Source organism: Oryx dammah, unplaced genomic scaffold (genome assembly GCF_014754425.2).
Source record: "Oryx dammah isolate SB20612 unplaced genomic scaffold, SCBI_Odam_1.1 HiC_scaffold_18, whole genome shotgun sequence".
NCBI lineage: Eukaryota > Metazoa > Chordata > Mammalia > Artiodactyla > Bovidae > Oryx > Oryx dammah.
Genome location: NW_024070202.1, coordinates 85514582 through 85535923, shown reverse-complemented (window position 1 = coordinate 85535923; position 21342 = coordinate 85514582). Strand labels below are relative to the sequence as shown.

The 21342-nt window shown below is 38.0% G+C and overlaps 1 protein-coding gene across 2 annotated transcripts in view; it reads left to right on the top strand.

Annotated features, from left to right (window-relative positions):
- TSPAN12 (tetraspanin 12) overlaps window positions 1-20372 on the top strand; it is a 66558-nt gene extending 46186 nt beyond the window's left edge. For both annotated transcript variants that reach the window (XM_040259510.1, XM_040259511.1), the window contains 2 exons: window positions 2182-2325; window positions 18981-20372. In XM_040259510.1, the coding sequence (XP_040115444.1) occupies window positions 2182-2325; window positions 18981-19286 (450 nt within the window). In that variant the 3' untranslated portion in view covers window positions 19287-20372. The remainder of the gene's footprint in view (window positions 1-2181; window positions 2326-18980) is intronic.
- The last annotated feature ends 970 nt before the right edge of the window (window positions 20373-21342 follow it).

Here is a 21342-nt window from a genome sequence, read left to right as displayed (position 1 = left end):
AGGTTAGAACCTCACCCCGTGAATTTTGCTGGTAGGGTCGGGAGGACACAGTTCAGCTAACACTCTTCTCCCAAAATAAATTGTAGAGCTGAGAGCAACCTTGTCAGGCAGCAGTTTTCCTGACTTTTCATTTGGTGTGGTTTAGGCATGCATCTCACTTTACTGGACACTCACTTGAGCCCTAGTGATGTTTATTCAATATTTAAAAAAAAAAACTGATGCTAAAAATGTATTATTTTTTCTTAACATAGAGGTGGGAGTATAGGCTTGGGAATGAATAGGCTCCATCACTCACTGATTGGTGATCTTGATAAGTTACTTGACCTGTTCTTCAGAGCCTGTGTGTGGTTCTGCTTATGTGAAATGGTGGTGGGATTTTCCAATTTGACAACATGTTAGAGAAGTGATTCCATCTCACAATGTGAGTGTACAGGAATAGTCTAAGGAGATGTACTCTATAGTCATGTGTGGCTTAAGAATGGGTTTGTGTCACAAGGGAGTTCTCAGGAAGAATTTCAGTGTCAATTCAGTATCTTCTATTGATGAAGAAAAACAATTATGTAAAAAGAAACAATATCTCAGTGACTTATTAAAATAAAAGTGTTTGGTCCAGAACGTGAAATGCTTACATTATTTGGAAAAGTCATTTCTGTGCAGCCCCTCACTTCGTGACAAGGCCAGATAAATGGGCTGTTCTATTGTTGGATGGAGTCAGAGTGTTCCCAGAACGGTCCTCTTGTCATCACACAGAAAAACACACGATGTTAGGAAATGAGAAGTAGGTTTCCTCCGCATGTAGGGATGTAAAAAGACTAACTTGGAAATGTAGTAGTTTATGATTTTGACAAAGTTGTCCCTTTTACTATGTGTATGGTTTTTATGGATACTTAATGACAGGTGAAATATATGGTATTAAATTATGTTTGCCTTAATTCATGATGTTTGTGGTATAATTGTATCTTTTAGACAAAAATATATAAAAGGAAAATACTAAAATTATTTCTCAAGTTTCTTGAAAAATTTAATATTACTCATAGCATCAGTGATTCATCATTTATAGTATTCAAGATGATTTTTTTTCCTCTTTCAAAATTAGATGTTTAAACAACTGAAAGCATGTTAAATCATCTCTTGTTTCATTTCACAAAAGAAGTTCAGAATTCTTTAAAGTTCATTTTAGATAAATTTTGAAATGGTGGGTTGTGATTATTATTGATGCAGAGTTAATCCTGAACACAGATTGATCAGTTGGCCTACATGATTTGCAAAGCCAGCCGCTCTTGGCAGAATTCTTCTCAGTGACTGCCCATGTATAGTCCTTCTTTCTGACTGTATGGAAGAGTAATCCTCCTCTACCCCACAGCAGAAAGTTTTCATAGTTAATTACTCTGAATCTAATCTAAATTAAGAAGACCTTAAGCAGTGTTTTTAAACCTTGGCCAGAAAGTTTTTGTTAATACTTGGTGAAATGAGACAAAAAAAAAAAAAAAAAAAAAGACAATTTAGTTTGTCTTAATGTCTTAAACCCAACTTTATTCAAGCTAAAAGCACATCATTTTTTCTGAGATTATGGTGATAGGATATGACAGCTTTTTTCAAGATTCTCACTCAGTCGAATAAAAATTTGTCAGCCAAACCTATGTTTATATCTCAGAAATTTTTGGAAATTCAGTGGTTAATGAACTCAAGTTGGGTAATATTTGTGATGCGGGCTGTTGGCCAAAAATCTTTCTACAGAGATTGCAGAAACATTTAGTATAATATTTGAATTTGTGAAGCAGTTAAGTTGGTAACTAGGCAATATGCAAACAGATTGATCAACTATTCCCTAGTAGCTAGAGGCTTAACGTTAAATGCAAGATTTCAGCTATTTGTTTTGTTATTATGCGTATGAATACTATCGCTCTATGATCACTTGTAGAGGAGCTTACACTTGGGGAGTGAGTCTCAGTCATGCCTGATCTGTCTTCATGCATTATGGGCATTATTGTTCAGAATTGTTCCATTATGAAGTCCTCTCCTCATTTCTGTTGTCAACATAGAATGTGCACATATCATTAGGTGATGACAGAAGTGACTTTAGCTCTGGGTGCAAAAATTTAAGAAATCTAACGTTTAATCTCCCAAAAGTTAAGAAAATATTTTTGTTGTTTCTGAGCCTGACCAGTCATTCTTTTGCAGTTCAAATGCTGTGGAGTTGTCTATTTCACCGACTGGCTGGAAATGACAGAGATGGACTGGCCTCCGGATTCCTGTTGTGTTAGAGAATTCCCAGGATGTTCCAAACAGGCCCACCAGGAAGATCTCAGTGACCTCTATCAAGAGGTAAGACCATGTGTCATTCGCTTATCATGGAAGTAAAGAACCAACAACAGGCCAATGCAATTTTCCTCTTCTATCTAAATATGAAGAACTTGAAATATTTTTTCCTCTGAAATGTGAAGAAAGGGAACCAAGCTAAAAATAAATATAAAAGTCTGAATACTGATCACATTTTAACAAAGAAAATTGGGAAAGATTAGGTTTTACAATTAATTGGAGTTTGAACTGTGTTATCTAGAACCAAGCTCCATTGCCACCTCCTAAGGTTGCTTCTAAAATAGACATGCAGAGTGTGTGACTAACTCTGGATTTTCAGGAAGACAAGGTTTGGAGTTCCTGAGCAGAATAGGTATTTAGGGCTTCCCTATATACTAAAACATGGGAGTAGGGGAGAGGAAGAAAACAAATCAAAACAAAATGACAAAACACACACACACACACACAATTGTGTGTTTCTCCCCACTCCCCAGAGAAAATGCTGTCCTCAACTCTTCAGGTCCCCCTGCTGGTTAATGATCACTGATGTTAGTTTTAGCTGGTTTAATGACTGATGCTCACTAGGATTCAAATCAGTTGTCAAATGGCCCAGAAACTTTCATAGTTAGGTTTTCTGGGAGAATTTATCAGAATCATCAGTTATTCATTTGTTAGCAGAGTCTTTCTTATTCCTTCATTTTTAATGGTGACTTTTAAACTTCGTTAGGGATATCCTATTTTCAAGTTAAAATCTAGAACTACATCATTCCAGTATAGTTGTGCTGTGCTTAGTATAGCTGTGCTGTGCTTAGTCGCTCAGTCATGTCTGACTTTTTGAGACCCCATGGACTGTAGCCCACCAGGCGCCTTGTTCATGGGGATTCTCCAGGCAAGAATGCTGGAGTGGGCTTTCATGCCTAGGGATTGAACCCAGGTCGCCCACATTGCAGGTGGATTCTTTACCATCTGAGCCACCCAGGATGCCCAAGGATACTGGAGTGGGTAGTCTATTCCTTCTCCAGGGGATCTTCCCTACCCAGGGATCGAACCCAGGTCTCCTGCATTGCAGGTGGATTCCTTACCAGCCCATAGCTACATGTTCCTATTTCAATTAAAATTAAACCAAATAAAAATGGCATTTGCTCAGTTGCATTAGCCACAGTACTAGCCACCAAGTACTCCACAGCTACTTGGGACTAGCAGTTCCTATGTAGGACCACACAGATATAAACATCTTTATAGAAGATTTTGTAGTCTTGATCTAGAATGGAGGCTCAAAATGTAAATCAGATGCCGAGAAGCTGCTCCAGCTGATGGGCTGGGATCATTTCCCAGATACCTCACCAGTCAAGCATCTGGGTACCACAAATCATCTTAACATAAAAATAACAAGTGACACCATTCATAATATGATATACACACACAACATGTATCTGATTTTCCCTGGAAATACTATTATTGTTCCAAACACCTTTTAGGGCATCTGCTAAGGTCAGTAGTAAAGATACACAAAGAGAAAATCAGTTTTATTAATTTATAGTGTAAATTAACAAATTCGAAAAAGATGCTGGATTACCCACACAAGTGCTTCATTGCATACATATCTTAAATATGAGTAACTTTTGGCTGTTAAAAAATTCATCTGAGAGGACAAGGCTATGTCACATTTAAGATATCCAAAATAAAGTTCTTTGGGCTCTGAAGACATGCCACAGAGAGAAGTGCCAAATATTTTTAAGAGATTCAGAATTGTGTTAGTCTTCCTAAGGTAGGAAAGTACCACAGTGTGAGTAGCTTAAACAAAACATTTACTGACTCACAGTTCTAAAGGCTGTATGTCTGAGATGAAGGTGTCAGCAAGGCCGGCTCCTTCTGATGCCTGTGAGGAAGCACCTGTTCTGTGCCTCTCCCTCAGTTTCTGGTGGTTTGCTGTCCATCGCTGGCATTCCTTGGCTTGTAGAAGCATCACCCACGTCTCTGCTTTTATCTTTACATGGCAGTCTCCCTGTCTGCATTTGTCTCCAAGTTTCCCTTTTTCAAAAGGACACCAGTCACACTGGACCAGGGGCCCATCCTTCCCCGCTATGACCTCATCTTAACTAACTCGGTCTGCAGAGACTCTCTTTTCAAATAAGACCACATTCTGAGGTTCTGGGGATTAGGGCCTTAATGTGTGAATTTGGAGGGGCTGAGAATTGTTGAAACAGCAGAATAACTCAGGTTGTTTATTTTGAAGAGTAATCAAAATACTTGTAGTCATGCCCCACACTACTGGGAAGTATTGTGTTTAGATGTTATCATTTTAAGCATATTATGCTTAGTAGCATTTTGGCTTTGAATGAAAAGAATATACAAGATATATTGAACAAAGAATTATTTGTTCAGTGTCTCTTGAGTTCCTCAGTGATATGCTACATCTTTTTGGGGGAGTGAAAGCTGCATATTGGTTGGTATCTGTAGTAAGGATGGTCACCTAAGTTCTCAATAGTTTAAGTCTTGTTGATTTCATAAAACAGGAGGTTGTGCTAAATATTTCTAAGATAATTTGTGGCTATTCAAAGACATTACAACTCAACACTAGGTTTTTTAAAAAAAGCAAAACAGATGATTATAGACAGACATTTACTTATTGGAATGTGAGCTCCAGGGAGTGCTGCCTCTTGGGATAAAAAAAAAATTGCAGAATTAGATCCAAAACCAAAATCCATAAAAAGCCCCAGATGATTACAGAATAGATGTGAATGTAGACATATGGATTGAAACCTATCAGTGTTCCTAGTGTGAGCTTAATCTAATCCATTTGTTAATTCTTAGGAGTAGGAAGTCAATATGGAAAATTATTGGGCTACATATATAATAACTTCTACCTTCTTTGGCGATTAATACTAGTAACATGATTATAACCAATATTGATCCTTGAGAATGACAAAACATGGATGAATTTGCCATATCTTCCCACAAAATCTGAATATGGACAGATTCACTTTAATTTTGTTACTTAGTTGAGAAGCAATTAATTGAATATTTAATGAAAATTTTTGGTTTAAAAAGGCAATTCACTTTTGCTGGTAGTATTTTAATGGTGCTTTACTTCAGGATGTCTATAATTGCTGTTACATGAATTTTAAGATTAAAAAGAGCTACACTATTGTGCATGGGCAAATTGATGATCCATATTATTTTAAAAGTTTTTTCATATTTTCATCAAAGACTTTCAAAAGCAAGCTGACATTATCAGTTCTGAGATGTTCTATAGACAGACTTCCAGCAGAGATAGAGGTTCATTATATCAGAGTAATTTGCTTTTGCGTTTTATAATTAATAACAGATGCTGATATTGATAATGATATGGCACATAATTATATGTATAGCTGACTTACAAAAGTGGATAACTTAGTAGCTTTATGGCACAAATACAATTAAATCCATCATTAAAATAAGAGTTAATTCCTCTCTGCCCTGGAGAACATGTTTCTTAATTGCAGTGTGCCCAGAGATCATCCACCTGAACTATGAGGGGTCTAAAAGGGTAAACAAGTGAGGAACAGCTATTGGTATTCAGGAAATTTATTCTGAAATAGTAAGTACTAAAAAGAGATATTTTGATGTCTCCAAATATTTCAAAGTTCATCATTCCGAACAGGAACTAGACTTATTCATTGTTGCTCCAAGGGCCAGAAGTTACAGGAAGGAAATTTTGAATCAATAGAAGGAAGACCTTGCTCATCAAAATCCGTCCAATTGTGATAAAGGTTCTCTTGTAAAACAGTGAGTGTCTCATCACTAAAAATATTAAAGTCAAGGTCAGATAACTATGTCATTGGTGGGTAGAATGGATTTTTAAATTAAGAGTGAATCTGGACTAGATGAACTTCAAGGTCCCTTTTATCTTTCATATTCTGTAAGCTTAGAGATAAGAACTGACTTTCTTCCTGCAATCTTTCTTCAGCAGTCTGAAATCAAGGAAATAAATCATTCTGAACCATCTGGTGGCCTGCATGGTCCCTGACCCAATAATATTTTATGACATATTTGAAATCTGTGAAAAATGACAGAGTGGAAATAGAGCAGTAATCACACATTTTAAAAACATTTTTATCAGAGGTATTGTTTGGTTTGGCACACAGCTCCTCAGATATCCATAATGAGCTATCCACTTGTATAAAAGTATACATTCGAAAATTCACAGATGAAAATATCTCTGAACATCAATTTGGTTCTGTCCCATTCATTCATTCAAAAGTTTTGCTTACTGGTTTCCAAATGCTGTTGTGAATGCTGAAGATATAGTGGAGAATGTTGGAGACAAAAAGTTCTCCTGCAGTATAACTTATATTCTAGTTAGACATTTAACAAGAAAAAAATAGCAATAAAAGATCATTTCAAGTGGTGAAAAGCACTTTGAAGACTCTGAACAGGGCTATGTGCTAAAGAATGACTTTCTTGGTGAAAGTGAAGTGAAAGTCACTCAGTTGTATCCAACTCTTTGTGACCCCATGGACTGTAGTGGAATGGGTAGCCTTTCCCTTCTCCAAGGGATCTCCCCAACTCAGGGATTGAACCCAGCTGCCTGCATTGCAGGCGGATTTTTTACGAGCTGAGCCAGAAGGGAAGCCCAAGAATACTGGAGTGGATAGCCTATCCCTTCTCCAGTGGATCTTCCCAACCCAGGAATTAAACCAGGGTCTCCTGCATTACAGGTGGATTCTATACCAACTGAGCTATCAGGGAAGCCCTATGAAGGAATTACTTAAGACAGGCTGTTTAGGAACAGGTTCTCTTAGGGGATGACATTTGAACCTAGCCCAGTTGGTGACAAGGATTCAGCCTGGCAAAGATCTTTTGAAGAGTATCTTTTTCGCCCAGAAAACTGCAAGTGTAAAAGCTACCCCTCCTTCAACCTGGAGGTGGCTGGGCCATGGATTCCTGACTACTTCCTACCCTCTAATTTGATTTTTGATGTAATCACACTCTCTAAATACTAGGTGTGAGACTTGGCTTCAGTGAAACATCAGGGTTTAAGCTGGTAAAATACAGGACTAAGATGCATCTCTTCCTTATCTCCCCTGCTGAGTTTTCCATGCTGTCAGCTACTAGAGCTCTAGACTTGACTGGAGAATAAGAAGAGAGAAAGAAGACTAAAGAAGGCTGGTAAAGTTAAAAGTCTGGGTAAAATAGGGACTTCTTACTCCTTGCCCAGGGACCTTACCCCAAGCCCAACTCTTGGATGGGCTTCAAGAGAAAAGTGATACTGTTGTAATTGTTTTTGATATTTTGCATGCATTTTTTCAGCGACTGGTATCCATAGCTTTCATCAGCTTTTCTTGGGAAAAGACAATATACCTAAAAGTGTGAAGAACCACAGTTGTAGGGAATAGTTAACAGTGTTTGCTATCTCAGATAGAAAATGAAGCAAAAACATCTCCTCAAAAAAAATTGAAAAAGTATTTTTGTCTTCTTCGTGCCACCTCAAGAAAAACAGATGGATGTAAACAAGCTCACAACAGGCCCTATTTCAAAAGGACCAACTCAAATGTATAAGCAAGAGAGAGAGAGAGTCAAGTAAAGTATACGTCCAAAGACACAATCCTTTGTTTTGTAGTTAGGAGAAAGACAACTTTTCAGAGATGGACTGCTTCTTCAGAAAATTAGTTATTCACTGAGGTTATGTAAGGGCCAGACAGTGAGCTGGTTTCCACGAAGCTGTGTGCCATTTAGACACTTTTTCTTTAGACCTTTAATCTTGACAAGTTCCCTGTGGTACTGGGTTTGAGTATCAAATATTCTTAATACTTTCCTATATGGCAAATAATTTTGCCCTAAACCATTTCTTCCTCTTTAGATGGTTATTTGTTTCTTTTCTGAGTGACAGAAAACCTCTCTATATAAATAGAGAGATAGAGGAGGGCAGGGCTTCCCCGGTGGCTTAGGGTTAAAAGAATCTGCCTGCAATGCAGGAGATGCGAGAGTCTTGGGTTCAATCCCTGGGTCGGAAAGATACCCTGGAGGAGGAAATGGCAACCCACTCCAATAGTCTGGCCTGGAGAATCCCATGGACAGAAGAGTCTGGCTGGGTTACAGTTCATGGGGTCGCAGAGTCGGACATGACTAAGCACGAGCCTGAGGGGTGTGGATATGAAGGGGATGTGTCTTTCTCTCTGAATCCAGACTTGCAGGAAGAAGCACTGAGATGATGATGGTGTGTCTAGGTCCGCAGTCCTCTCAGAAAGTAAACGGACATGCAGAGATGCTCCCCTAAGCATGGCGATCGTGTGAGATGGCTTGTTGTGAGGTTTTTCTCCCAGTTGTGTGTTAACCTTTCGGTAAGCTGAGAGTCAGGAATTCAGCCTTCCCCGGATTGGAGGTCCTGGCCCCACCCGTCTTCTTTGCACCCTGCTGTCCTTGAAAATGATACTCATTTTATAATCTATGTACATTTTTTTCTGGGGAGGGGCAGTAATCTCAGCCCTCAACTCTTTTTGTTAATACTCTTCTTCTGTCAACATTTTTGTTAGAATTAGAAAGGTGAGTCAGTACTGTGTCTGGTTTGACTAATAGAAGTTTAATTTTATGATTTTCACACACAGCATCCTACACACATAAATATTATGTCAGCACTTCTGAACCAGAGGAAGAAAGATGACAGTGTTGTGGGTACAAAAGGATGGGGTGGGGAATGGGGGTGTGGCCTTCTGGCAAGCTCTACCTAGGTATGGGATGGATTAATTTTTTCCCAGCTGATCCTGCTGTTGTGCTGCTAGTGGGATTCTTCTCAGGACCAAGTAAATTGCCATGCCCCAGACAAACAAAATTAGGGACAATTGTTGAAAAAAGGAGCCCAAAGCAGGAAGGAAGAGGTAACAGCTTAGAACCTTGGCCAGGTACCATCCAGTTGCATTACTGTGAAATTGGTTAAATCTGTGAAGGAATGATCCTCCTGTTAGTGGCTAGAAAAAGAGGCGGGAAGGAGGTGATCCTGACCTGAGGCGTGGGAAGAAGCCTGACACTGGTGGGCAGTTCTTCATTGCCACTGTCTTTATAATGGAGTTGTGCGGTGAGAACACACAGAGCGGGTAGTAGATACTGGGTCTCCAGTCTTATTAAAGGCTAAGTGAATGTTAGCCGGTTGCCGAAAAACAGTTGGGTGGCTTGGGTCCCTAAAGGACTTTTCAAGCAGAGGCAATGGTGCAGAATTAGAGCTAGAAGCAGGACAGCCCAGTGGGTGCAGGGGGCATGGGGAGGGCTGGACAGAGCAAGTGCTGACTTATGAAAAGCCCTATATGTCCTGTTAATGCATGTATTTTATCCTGAAGTCTGTGAGTAGTTGCCAGATGAAAAGAAACAAATTCACCAATTTGAGGCATTGTTAGGAAAGCAAAGCTGAGGACAGAATGGTTATGGGATGCTGATTTATTAATGATGATATGCCATTTTCAGATAAACACACATGGAATTGCCTGAATGGTGAACGGTAGGAAGCTTTTCAAGTTCTGTGGTTATTTAGATGGAATATCCCCAAGAAGTTCCATTCTCAGGGGTCCTTTATATAAAGGCAAAGACACTCCCTCATGCCTCTCTGCTGACTTCATTATCTCCTCCATTAACTGCTGGCAGGGATCGGGTTGACTGGGACCTGGGGTGATAGCTGTTTTATCATCCAAGCCTTGCAGGACCAGTTTGGGCTTGGTGGGGGTGGAAATCCCTTTTATCTTCAAGCTTTGCTTGATCTAATCAGGTCTTGAACTGTTCTGCCGGTTTTGCTTCGGGTATACAAATGCCTTCTTTCCTTTCTCTCTCTGTCTCGGTACAGTCACTGGCGAGTTTCCTGTTACTTATTCACTATTCAAACAACTTACTTTTCCTCCTGTGCTTTATTAGTAGAGACTTGCAAATTTTGCCTTTAGAAGGTAACGATATAGAAAGCTATAATAATATTTCGACCTGAGAAAGTACCTCACAAAGTAACAATTTTAAAATTATGCTTTAAAAAAATCATTAGGTTGGCTTTGCAGAGTCTGAGTGGAGGTGAGGATTGTGTCTTGATTGGGTGAGAAGGGAATCAGGTAGGGAACTGTGCAGGTAATTCATGTGAGTGATTATAAGGGCTGGCGTTCAGGTGTGCCATTGAGGAGGGCGAGGAGGGAATAATGTGAAAGATATTTAAAGGGAGAGAATGAATGGAACGGTGACCGGGCTGGGTGTGGGGCGTGAGTGACAGGGAAGCTGCAAGGACAAGGATGCTTGACATTGACTTGGACTCTGGAGAGATGAAGAGGTCATTTGTGGAGAAGAGCTGTAGGATTCGATTAGCTCCATTTTGGAAATGCTGAGCTTAAGGTTCCCGTCAGGTCTTCCGTGTGCAGAAACCCACTGCAAGTATGAAGCTCAGGAGACAGAATTCAGCCAGAGATCTGGGTTTTGTGTGCCCTCTTTAGGAAAGTGCTAGCTCCAAATACAATGGCTTGGATGAGGTAGAACTCTGTTTCTCTCTCATAGAGCAGTCAGCTGGTCCAGGCTGCCAGGCAGCCCTATGGTACAGGTTTGCCCAGGGGTCTTGGGTAGTTTGACAGTGTCACTTTTTTAAACATTTGTCTTCCACGATTGCTCCTATTTTCCTCAAGTGGCAGTAGTGGGGAGGAGGAGGAAGTAGGAAGGGGAACATTCAGTGCATGAAGCTCCGCCCTCCGCACCCCTGCACACATTCGCTTGGCTTACAAGACTCTGCTTAGCAGCAAAGAAGGCTGGTAAGTGTGGTCTCTGGATAGGAGGCTATGTTCCTGTAGAAAATGCTATGCTAGGGAGAGTGGAGAACACACTAGGGCAAGTGGGATGTCTTAACAGTTTCCAGGTGTTATCGATATGTCAGTCAGTCAGTTCAGTTGCTCAGTCGTGTCCGACTCTTTGCGACCCCATGAATTGCAGCTTGACAGGGCTCCCTGTCCATCACCATCTCCTGGAGTTCACTCAAACTCATGTCCATCGAGTCAGTGATGCCATCCAGCCATCTCATCCTCTGTCGTCCCCTTCTCCTCCTGCCCCCAATCCCTCCCAGCATCAGAGTCTTTTCCAATGAGTCAACTCTTCGCATGAGGTGGCCAAAGTACTGGAGTTTCAGCTTTAGCATCATTCCCTCCAAAGAAATCCCAGGGCTGATCTCCTTCCGAATGGACTGGTTGGATCTCCTTGCAGTCCAAGGGACTCTCAAGAGTCTTCTCCAACACCACAGTTCAAAGTATCAATATGTAGGAGGCAATAAATTCATAGGAGGAGGTAAATCTACACAAAGAGATGGCATAATATATGCAGCAAAGGACAGAAGCTGGGGAGTGGCAATATTTAAAGACAGAGAAGACACCTGTGGTAGGTAGAAAAGAAATGGAAAGCAGTCTCCTGAAAGCCAAGGGAGGAGAGGATTCTAGGAATGAGCTTTCCTTAGTGAGGAAGCATGGTTCAGATGTTTAGGCTAGGCTCCAAAATAACCTCTCTGTGCTTCATTTTTATTGCCTTTAAAAGGAAGATAACCAGAATACCCATCTCATGTGAGTGAATTAGCATGTTTATAACCCTTCAAATAGTGCCTGTTTGTAATATATACTACAGTAATAGCTGAGAGTTAAAGTAAATTAGGGATTGAAAAGGACACATAGGGTTTTTCAAATAGAGTCACATATAGAACTCTCTGAGCAAGCATTTTATATACATTATATAAATGTATATATAAGCCCTATAACATTTATTTGAAGGTGCTGTATCATTATATCCATTTTACAGATAAGAAAGGTGAGGCACAATGAGGTTCAGTGCCCTAGTCCAGTTTCAGAGAGCTTAGTCAGTGACTGAACTCAGATCTATTTGATTCCAAAGCCCATACTTGTATTAGTCACTAAAATTTCAAGATGTGGAGTACATGGTGAGGAGCAAGCTGAGTGTTTGTAGATTTTTTTCACTTCTAAACTTTAAGTTCTTTATCCATTAAATGAGATAATAGTAGTATCTGCCTCATTATAATTTAAAAAAATAAATTAAGCTACTTAATAAACCCTTGCAAATCACTTGACATGAAATAAACACAAATCTTCAATGCATGGTGGTAGCTAATGACAATAATAACAGGAATTTTATTAACATTTATTAGGGTAAATAGAAAAAATAGCTACCTGTGATTAGATTTTTAACTAACTAAATTGCCCTAAATTTTGCTAGTAATGGGAGGAAAATATGCATTTTCTAGTTCTATTGTGTTGGCTGAAGGTAGATTTTAGACCAAGGTATTGGGGACTTCATGTGGTTTCTCATTTTGTTTTCACATCTTTCCAGTTCTTAAGGACAAACATTTAGGTGGACAAAAGGGCCCAGAGAGAGATGACGTCTAATGAGCGGTTTGTATTTATACATTTTCTGCTCAGACAGTGAACATCTGCCCCTGCACCTCACCTTCCTAGGGAGAATACCACCTTCTGGGTTTTCTGACACTTGTTCAGTCTCCAAGTCGTGTCTGACTCTTTGCAACCCCATGGACTAATAGCACACCAGGCTCCTCTGTCCTTCACTGTCTCCTGGAGTTTGCTTGGAATCATGTGCATTGAGTCAGCGATGCTGTCTACCCATCTCATCCTCTGTAGTTCCCTTTTCCTCTGGTCTTCATCCTTTCCCAGCATCAGGGTCTTTTTCGAGTGAGTGGACTCTTCACATCAGGTGGCCAAAATACTGGAACTTCAGTGTCAGTCCTTCCAATAAATATTCAGGGTTGATTTCCTTTAGGATTGACTGGTTGGATCTCCTTGCTGTCCAAGGGACTCTGAAGAGTCTTCTCCAGCACCACAATTCAAAAGCATCCATTCTTCATCACTCAGCCATTTTTATGGTTCAACTCTCACATCTGTACATGACTGTTGGAAAAACCATAACTTTGACTATACTGATCTTTGTCACAAACTGATGTTTCTGCTTTTCAACATGCTGTCTAGCTTTGTCATAGCTTTCCTTGCAAGGAGCCAAGCGTCTTTTAATTTCATGGCTGCAGTCACCATCTACAGTGTTTTTGGAGCCCAAGAAAATAAAATCTTTCACTGCTTTCACTTTCCCCCCTTCTATTAGCCATGAAGTGATGGGAGTGGATGCCATAATCTGAGTTTTTATAACGTTGAGCTTTAAGATAGCTTTTTCACTCTCCTCTTTCACCCTCATATTTTTGGTAAAAATGACAGATGTTCAATAAATGTAGCCTTTTAAACTTAGGATTCTTCATCTCTACTGGGGATCTTGTGAAGATGAAATGAGATACAAGGGTCTGTGGGGTTTTTTTTGAGATACATGAAGACTTTTTCTACTGCATTTCCTGTGTATGGGTTTGAGTAACTTTAGTCTTAACAGAACAGAAAATCCTGTAGTGAATTTTATTACTTGCTGTTTAACTTTTTTTAAGGACAGGTTTATTTTCCTGCAGAGCTTATGATTATCAGTGGAGAACTTCTGCTCCAACTTCTTTAAAGCTCATGAACTCATGAACTCCTATCACTCAGTTTTCCAATTTTAAAATAAATAGGCCTGAATGTTACTTATTTGTACCTGATAGTTAACACTGTCATCTCAAACTTGGGAGTTATGTTTATTATGACAAATCAGTTATGAAGATATCAATACTGGCATGTATTGGCACCTAGATTTTATTTATACTTTATCTTCATAAGCACATTAGAAGTCTGCCTAATTTTTTGATGTGGCCTGTGAATATTGAGTACTGAAAAGCCACAGGAGTTCTTCTATTTTTAGAAACTCATTTTGGAGCTTGATCAGAGAATAATTTCAAGTGTATAATTTCCTCAAGTGAAGTAAGGCATCTTGACATGCTTTCAGATAGATTCCAGGAAATATAGGGATTAGTGATTTCTCTCTGATAAAAAGGTAGTGTTGTTATTTACAGTTGACCAGAATTTTAACATTGCAGCAAGCAAAGTAGATTAGCCAGCTTGTCTTATTCCATACCTTTGAATTATCTGAGGTTATTAATGCAGTGCTAACATGGCTTTATTTAGGAAGAAAACATATTCAAGGTAAATCAACTCAGTATTTTATTTTGAGAAAAGCAAATAAATGCAATTTAGTTCTTTCCTATTGTGAGTAAAAGACTCTTTGTGAAATGGAATGCAGTTTTGAACTCTAACATTTCTGTTTCCTTTTTTGTCTCACTCAACAGCAAACACTCAACAGTGTTTGTTTTTGCAACTAAATATCTGTGAATAGTACAATAGATTATATAGAGACACATTTCTGTTTTTTCTTCTCTAGACTTAGTGTCTTGCTTTTCAACAAAAAAATCCAACTTTACACTGAAAAGTGTGAACCTTATTCATGATTATTTGGCTGGCTCAAAATAAGCTCACAACTTGTATTGAGACTGAACTACTTTGAAGAGAGTGTTGCAGAATAGGCCATAAACCCTGGAGTTGTTTCTATGAAGAATTCAGAGAGTGGCTGAGGCAGACAATCATATTGTACACAGAAATCTGAAAAAAATACTCTCTTTTCAAGAAGAAGAATATTCATTTGGAAAGTTAATCCTTAACTTTAAGCAATGGTGTAAGCAATTCTCTGAAATTCAGCATGATACCTAATAGGCTGCCAGTTTTTACAGTGCCTGCTGAATTACCAAAGAAATATTAAATTATATGCAATGTAGGGAGATTTTTGCTTTATTTATATGTTTACACCTTGTATCTTTTTTATTAAATGATTTAATGCAACATACAACAAAAAGGCACAATGGATGAATAATAAAAATAAGATTTATTTATTGGATAAAGCTAAATAAGTCCTAGAGAAGTAATGTAGAATATGATTAATATAATTAACATTGTTATGTGTTATATATAAAAGAGTAAATCCTAAGAGCTCTCATTACAACTCTTAAATGTAAAACTGTTTCTTCTCTTTCTTTTCTTTTGTATCTATATGAGATGATGGATATTCAGTAAACTTATTGTAATAATCATTTCATGATACATGTAAGTCAAATTATTATGTTGTATGCCCTAAACTTACACAGTGCTGTGTGAATTATAACTCAATAAAACTGGAAGGGAAAAATACATAAATAGCAGTGGAAAGCCAGGATTAAAGAAAGAGTAATTGGACATGCTTGATGTGAAGGCAAATGGGATTACTGTGGTTGTGTTTCATGTTTGTCCTTGAGCTTTCTGAAAGCCCAGGTGAAATGACACATAATCGTCTGGATCATTTTAATGTTTGGAGGGCATGTATTCTAGTTTTTCAAAGGGAGCAAAATTCTAAAGTATTTGCTCAAGTGCAGTTTTATATCTACCACTCTAAAATACCTAGGAAAATACCTTCAATATTATTTTTCAAAAATTTTATAGAGTAATTTGTTATGGTATTTTTCAATATCATTGAAATACACTTCAGTGGAAAATAATATGTAAGGGCACAGGTTAATATAGTGCAGCATGGCAGAATTTGGTAGTCTGGTGTGGTATTTAGATATAAGTTGAAGTACCTAGAGATGGCAATTGGTTTTATTTATTTTAAAGAGTCTGTAGATAACATCACTTTTTGAGGGGTTTTAGATAAAGAAGGACAAGGTATAATTTAATAAATTCTGATGACAAAGTACTAAACTAAATACTTACATTCTGTCTAGTTTGGGATTTATCTTTGTAAACTAAATGAGGAAGTAATAGGGCTGATTTATTTATTAAAAATTGGGGAGTCTAACTAGGACCTTTGCTTTGAATAAACCACCTTTACCCTCCTTGACATGGAGATAATCTTCTAGTCCAGTGATCTCTAAGGAGGCCAGGTCCTGACTATGAGCCGTAATGATACAATCCTATGTCCACTTTTTTGGGGGGAACTGAAAAGCTTTTTTCACTGGGATCCAAACCCATTCATGACAGCCTAGATTGCCTTAATATTTTATTGCATTTTCTTGTGTAGCCACTGAGGTTTCCTTAGATTCCCAGAACCAATAAGTCTTCCAGACTTTGCTGAGGAAGCATAGAGCCTCAATCAATATTAGCCAGAGGTGAGATCTTAGGGCCTTCTTAGTTCTTTCTTGAACATGTGCACAGTCCTGGGATTGAGCATAACCATACTCACATGTGTAACTTTCTAGATCCCCGCAAATATGTCAGAGCTTTGCCAAAACCACAAAGGACTTCACATTCTCCAGTTTTTCCCCTTTGGCTTTTGACTAGCCCATTGTGTGCAACTATTATCCACTGCCTCAGGCAGCCTCAGTGTTGAGCAGTTACCTGTGAATGCTTTTGACAAATACTCCCCAGAGGGAAAAGACTGTTGCCCAGGTTGAACTGCAAGTCAAGTCAAAGACAGCTTTGCTAGTGAGCTCTTTCAGGGAACCACCAGATAGGACAAATAATGACAGTTCTCTGACAGTGGGTCTTTGAAGGAGCTCCAACCCTTTTCTGTTGCCTTTGGTGGCTGCCAGACCACTGATTTTTACCATAATTGTGGGCTGTTTATTTTCAAGGCTCCTGTAGAGCTGGGGAAGGGGTATGGGAGTAAAGCAAATTAAAATGCCACAAAGCTTGCTGTTCTTACTGAGATTCAGGTGCTTCTCTTGAATACATGTTCCTCAGATTGCTGCAAGCATTTGGTTAATTTCCAGAGTTCAAAAAAAAGTTGAATGGGGGAGAGGCTATTCAGAGGTCCTTTTTCTGCCAGTTTTGTGGATGTTACTCTAGAAGTGCTTTTTAGCCATATTTTTACAAATTAAAAAGGTGAACTTTTTGACTTCTCAGTTCCCCTCCCACTCTGGAACATTCACTGTTATCTAATATATCACATTCCCAAATATCCTAGATAATATAATTTACTGTATCTTTGTTTTGGTATATGTGGCTATTTAAAATAAAATTGAAACAGACTTTACTGAATGCCAGAGTATGAAGCACAGTTGATTTCTGTTTTGTTTTAATCACAGATTAAAAAGTATTACCTTTTCTGCATAGTTATTCAGCTTAGAGTGAGTTAGTCTAAAGGGATGGGCGATCTTTACATGCCAATGGGAAGAACTATATGGGTAAAATTAAGCACCAGAGACTGCTGAAAAGGTAAAAATCAAATAATAATTGACTTATTTCACAGGATTGTATTATTAGCATATGCATTTCTTGATTAGTTTACCTTTAATTGTGGAATTTATTTTAATTGTTTTTTATTCATTAAAGATCTATTTTTGTACTAAGTACTGAAAACATAGTTGAGGAGTCAACTAAACCATGCATACAAAGCCATTTTATATCAATTTCTTTGGAGATGGATATGATGATCTGTGCTGCATTACTTAGCAATGATGTTAATTTCCAAATGTCTGAAGCTAAACCTTTTTAAGTGGTTTTGGTGCACCTCTTTCCAAACTATGTTAAAGATTTCTTTGCTTCATGAGGAGAGTCATGATCTAAAGTCTCAGTGGCAAACATCATTTTGGACAGTTACTTCACTGTCTTGAGAAACAGTGACCTCCACCTTCGCTGTTACAGGTGGGCAAGGATTATTTCATCAGTACTCAGCGGGAACACAATGCCATGCTTTTGGTGTTTTATTCTCTAAAAAAGTGTTGTACTCATACTTGTCCATTGATACCTGCTTTTCATAGATTCTGCATCTCTTTTAATTTGTGCTTTCTAATCTTCTGTGGGCTGATATACCAGATAAATCTGATCCCCACTGAGTTCTTACTGTATATGAGATCCCATTCTAGGTGTTCAATTGTGTTTGTTCCTTTAATTTTCCCAAGATCACAAACAGGCTGGCCCTATTATCATTCATGTTTTCATACAAGAAAACTGAATCACAGAGAGATTAAGTAACATGGCCAAAGTCACAAAGCTTATAAATAGCAGAGCAGGGATTTGAATTCAGAATTCTGGCTCTGAAGTTCATGATCTATATGGTGTCATATAAGGATGTTAGAATTACATATAAGCATAAGTGCGAATGGGTTCTGATGAATTACCTGAGTGGAACTCTTTGAAAAATACTTGAATGTCAGTGATTGTCTGTGTCATCTGTTTTGGTTTCTCACTGTGTGTGTGTGTGTGCATTAACTAGGTAGGATGACTAGAGAAGTTATTTTATTAAAGCAGTGTTAAGTATCAATAGTATTACTTATAAATATTTTAACTTCACTTTTGGTGAAATTGATAAAACTTTGCAAATGTTTTGCTGTTAATTTGCATTACGTGGTATACCAGAAAAGGTAGTTACTGAAATGTGTCTGTGACTAGTTTTACGTGATTTTTATTTCTTAAAAGTAATGACTTATTAGGGTATAGTTACTTATAAGTGTCTTTGGAAATTTAAGAGTTATGTATTATGTATTCCTCTCCTCTACTATAATGAACAAATTAACAATAGGCTGGCTCAGTAGCCTTGGTTTCCTTGATTTAGTTGAGTTATTTATAGAATCTGGGGAAGGAAACAAGAAGGCAGTTATTTTAATAATTAAAATTTATTTTCAAAGAATGCACACCTCTATCTCCCATCCAGTGGCTCACAGGGGTTCCCTATTGAGAGTCACTGTCTTAAAAGTTTGTAATTCAAGTTGTTTGGTTCCACTAACTGATGGATGATTTTTTTTTTCCACTATTTTGATCTTCTGTAACACAGTCAGAGGAATATTGAGCATATTATTTCTTTTACAGGGTTGTGGGAAGAAAATGTATTCTTTTTTGAGAGGAACCAAACAGCTGCAGGTGCTGAGGTTTCTAGGCATCTCCATTGGAGTGACACAGATCCTGGCCATGATACTCACCATTACTCTGCTCTGGGCTCTCTACTACGACAGACGGGAGCCTGGGACAGACCAAATGATGGCCTTGAAGAATGACACCACTCAGCACCTGCCTTGTCATTCAGTGGAACTGCTGAAACCAAGCCTGTCGAGGATCTTTGAACACACATCCATGGCGAACAGCTTTAACACACATTTTGAGATGGAGGAATTATAGAGACTGTCAAAGAATGAAACCACAAATTTATTTTACTGGACTTGTGAATTTTTTGAACACAAACTTAACTGTTTCAGAAATGTGTAGAAATGAAAATGTTGCCATAAAAGGATACCCAAGCACATAATGTTCCACTCTTTGAAAGGAAGTGGGAAAAGTTCCATATATGATAAAGCACCACCTGGACAATAGGTGATACCTTTTGTAATGCTGAGGACAGATCTAATACCCACTTTATAGCCTGTGTAAGATTTTTACTGAACACAGTTATGCTTTGAGGTTTATGCTTTGGCAGAGTTTGACCAGCATTTCTGCATCCATGTAAATGTGCCGAAACATGCTAGGTGGAGTTGGAGCTACAGTCAAGTTTGATTTACTTCCATAAGCTTACTAGTATATAAAGTTCCAAATAACTGCTAACATAGGAAGTTAGACAGTACTAATGACTTTTATTACTTGGTGATATATTCTTTTGAGGAGAAATAGATTATACATAAGTACACTCTGAAGATTGGTGACTACCTAAATGTGATTTTTGCTGGTTACTAAAAATATTCTTACTACTTACAAGAGCAAACTATAACATTGTCTCAAACTGATCAGGGATATATGTGTATATGAGTCTGTGTTAAGTCTGTATAATTCAGTAGATTTCAGTTCTTATAACATTAAGAATAACAATTGTGAAAAGGATAAATCCATAGTGTATAGCACCATTATTTTAACCTTTCCTGTTAATAGAGCTTTAACATTCTGTCTTGGGTTTATATTACATACATAAGTGTTCACTTAAATACTTAACCACTAATTTTGAAAAATTACTCATGTGATACAAAGGAATCATTATAATTCAGAATGCAGTCTAGTTTCTAGGAAGTATTAACAGAAAAAGTTTACCTATAACTTTAGTTCATTCAGCAAAGACCTGGATATTGTCCTTCTGCCAAACTGAGACTCATTTTGACACTAAACACTGTATAAAGGAACTTATCTTTGCCTTCTCCAAACTAGAAGCAGCAGTCTCCAAGTCTCAATATAATTCTACAGAGAATAGTTTTCCTTTTCTCTAGCAAAAAGCCAAGAGAATCTTAAAGTAAGTAACAATTTAGCTAGAGGTTTTCTTTGCCTTATTTCACTGATTAAGATACTGTGGTGAATTACACAGATTATTAAATTTTTTACAAGAGTAAACTATATTTATTTGAAATGGGAAAAGTGCATTTTACTGTATTTTGTGTATTATGTTTATTTCTCAGAAAATAGAAAGGAAATTAAAATGTGTCAATAAATATTTTCTAAAGAGTAAAAATTTGCCTAATTTTTATACTTTATAATCACTTTCACCATTCAAAATATTAGCCAGGGGGAAAATCTGAGACAACATGGTTGAATAAAGTAATAATAACTATCTCCAAAACCCAAAGCTGCTCTGTAAGAATATGTATCTTCACTGAAAAATGACAAAAAGATGCCCATTTACTTTTCAAGTTTTCTTTTTGAGCTAAATGATAAATAATGTAGTTGTCTGATATAACACAAAATATGCCCATTTATGTAAATTTACCTTCTCAATGTTTTCATATACCAGTTTCTTAAAGTAATTTTCTGAAAAAAATGAGCCTAAGGAATACAATATTTGAAATCAACTGATAAATATCATCTTTACCATAATTTAAATAAAAATTGAGTAGATAACTTGCTCACTCAGAACCACAGGCATCCCCAAGACTTCCCTGGTGGTACAGTGGTTAAGACTCCACACTTCCACTGCAGGAGACATGGGTTTGAACTATGGGTTAGGGACATATGTGCTAAGTCACTTCAGTCATGGACGGTAGCCCCCCAGGCTCCTCTGTCCGTGGCATTCTTCAAGCAAGAACATTGGAGGGGGTTGCCATGTCCTCCTCCAGGGGATCTTCCCAACACAGGCATTGAAACTGCATCTCTTACGTCTCTTAGCTGGCAGGTTCTTTACCACTAGCGCCACCCGGGAAGCACACATACTGCATAGTGTGGTCCAAAATATTAAAACATTTTAAAAAACAAAAACATAAGT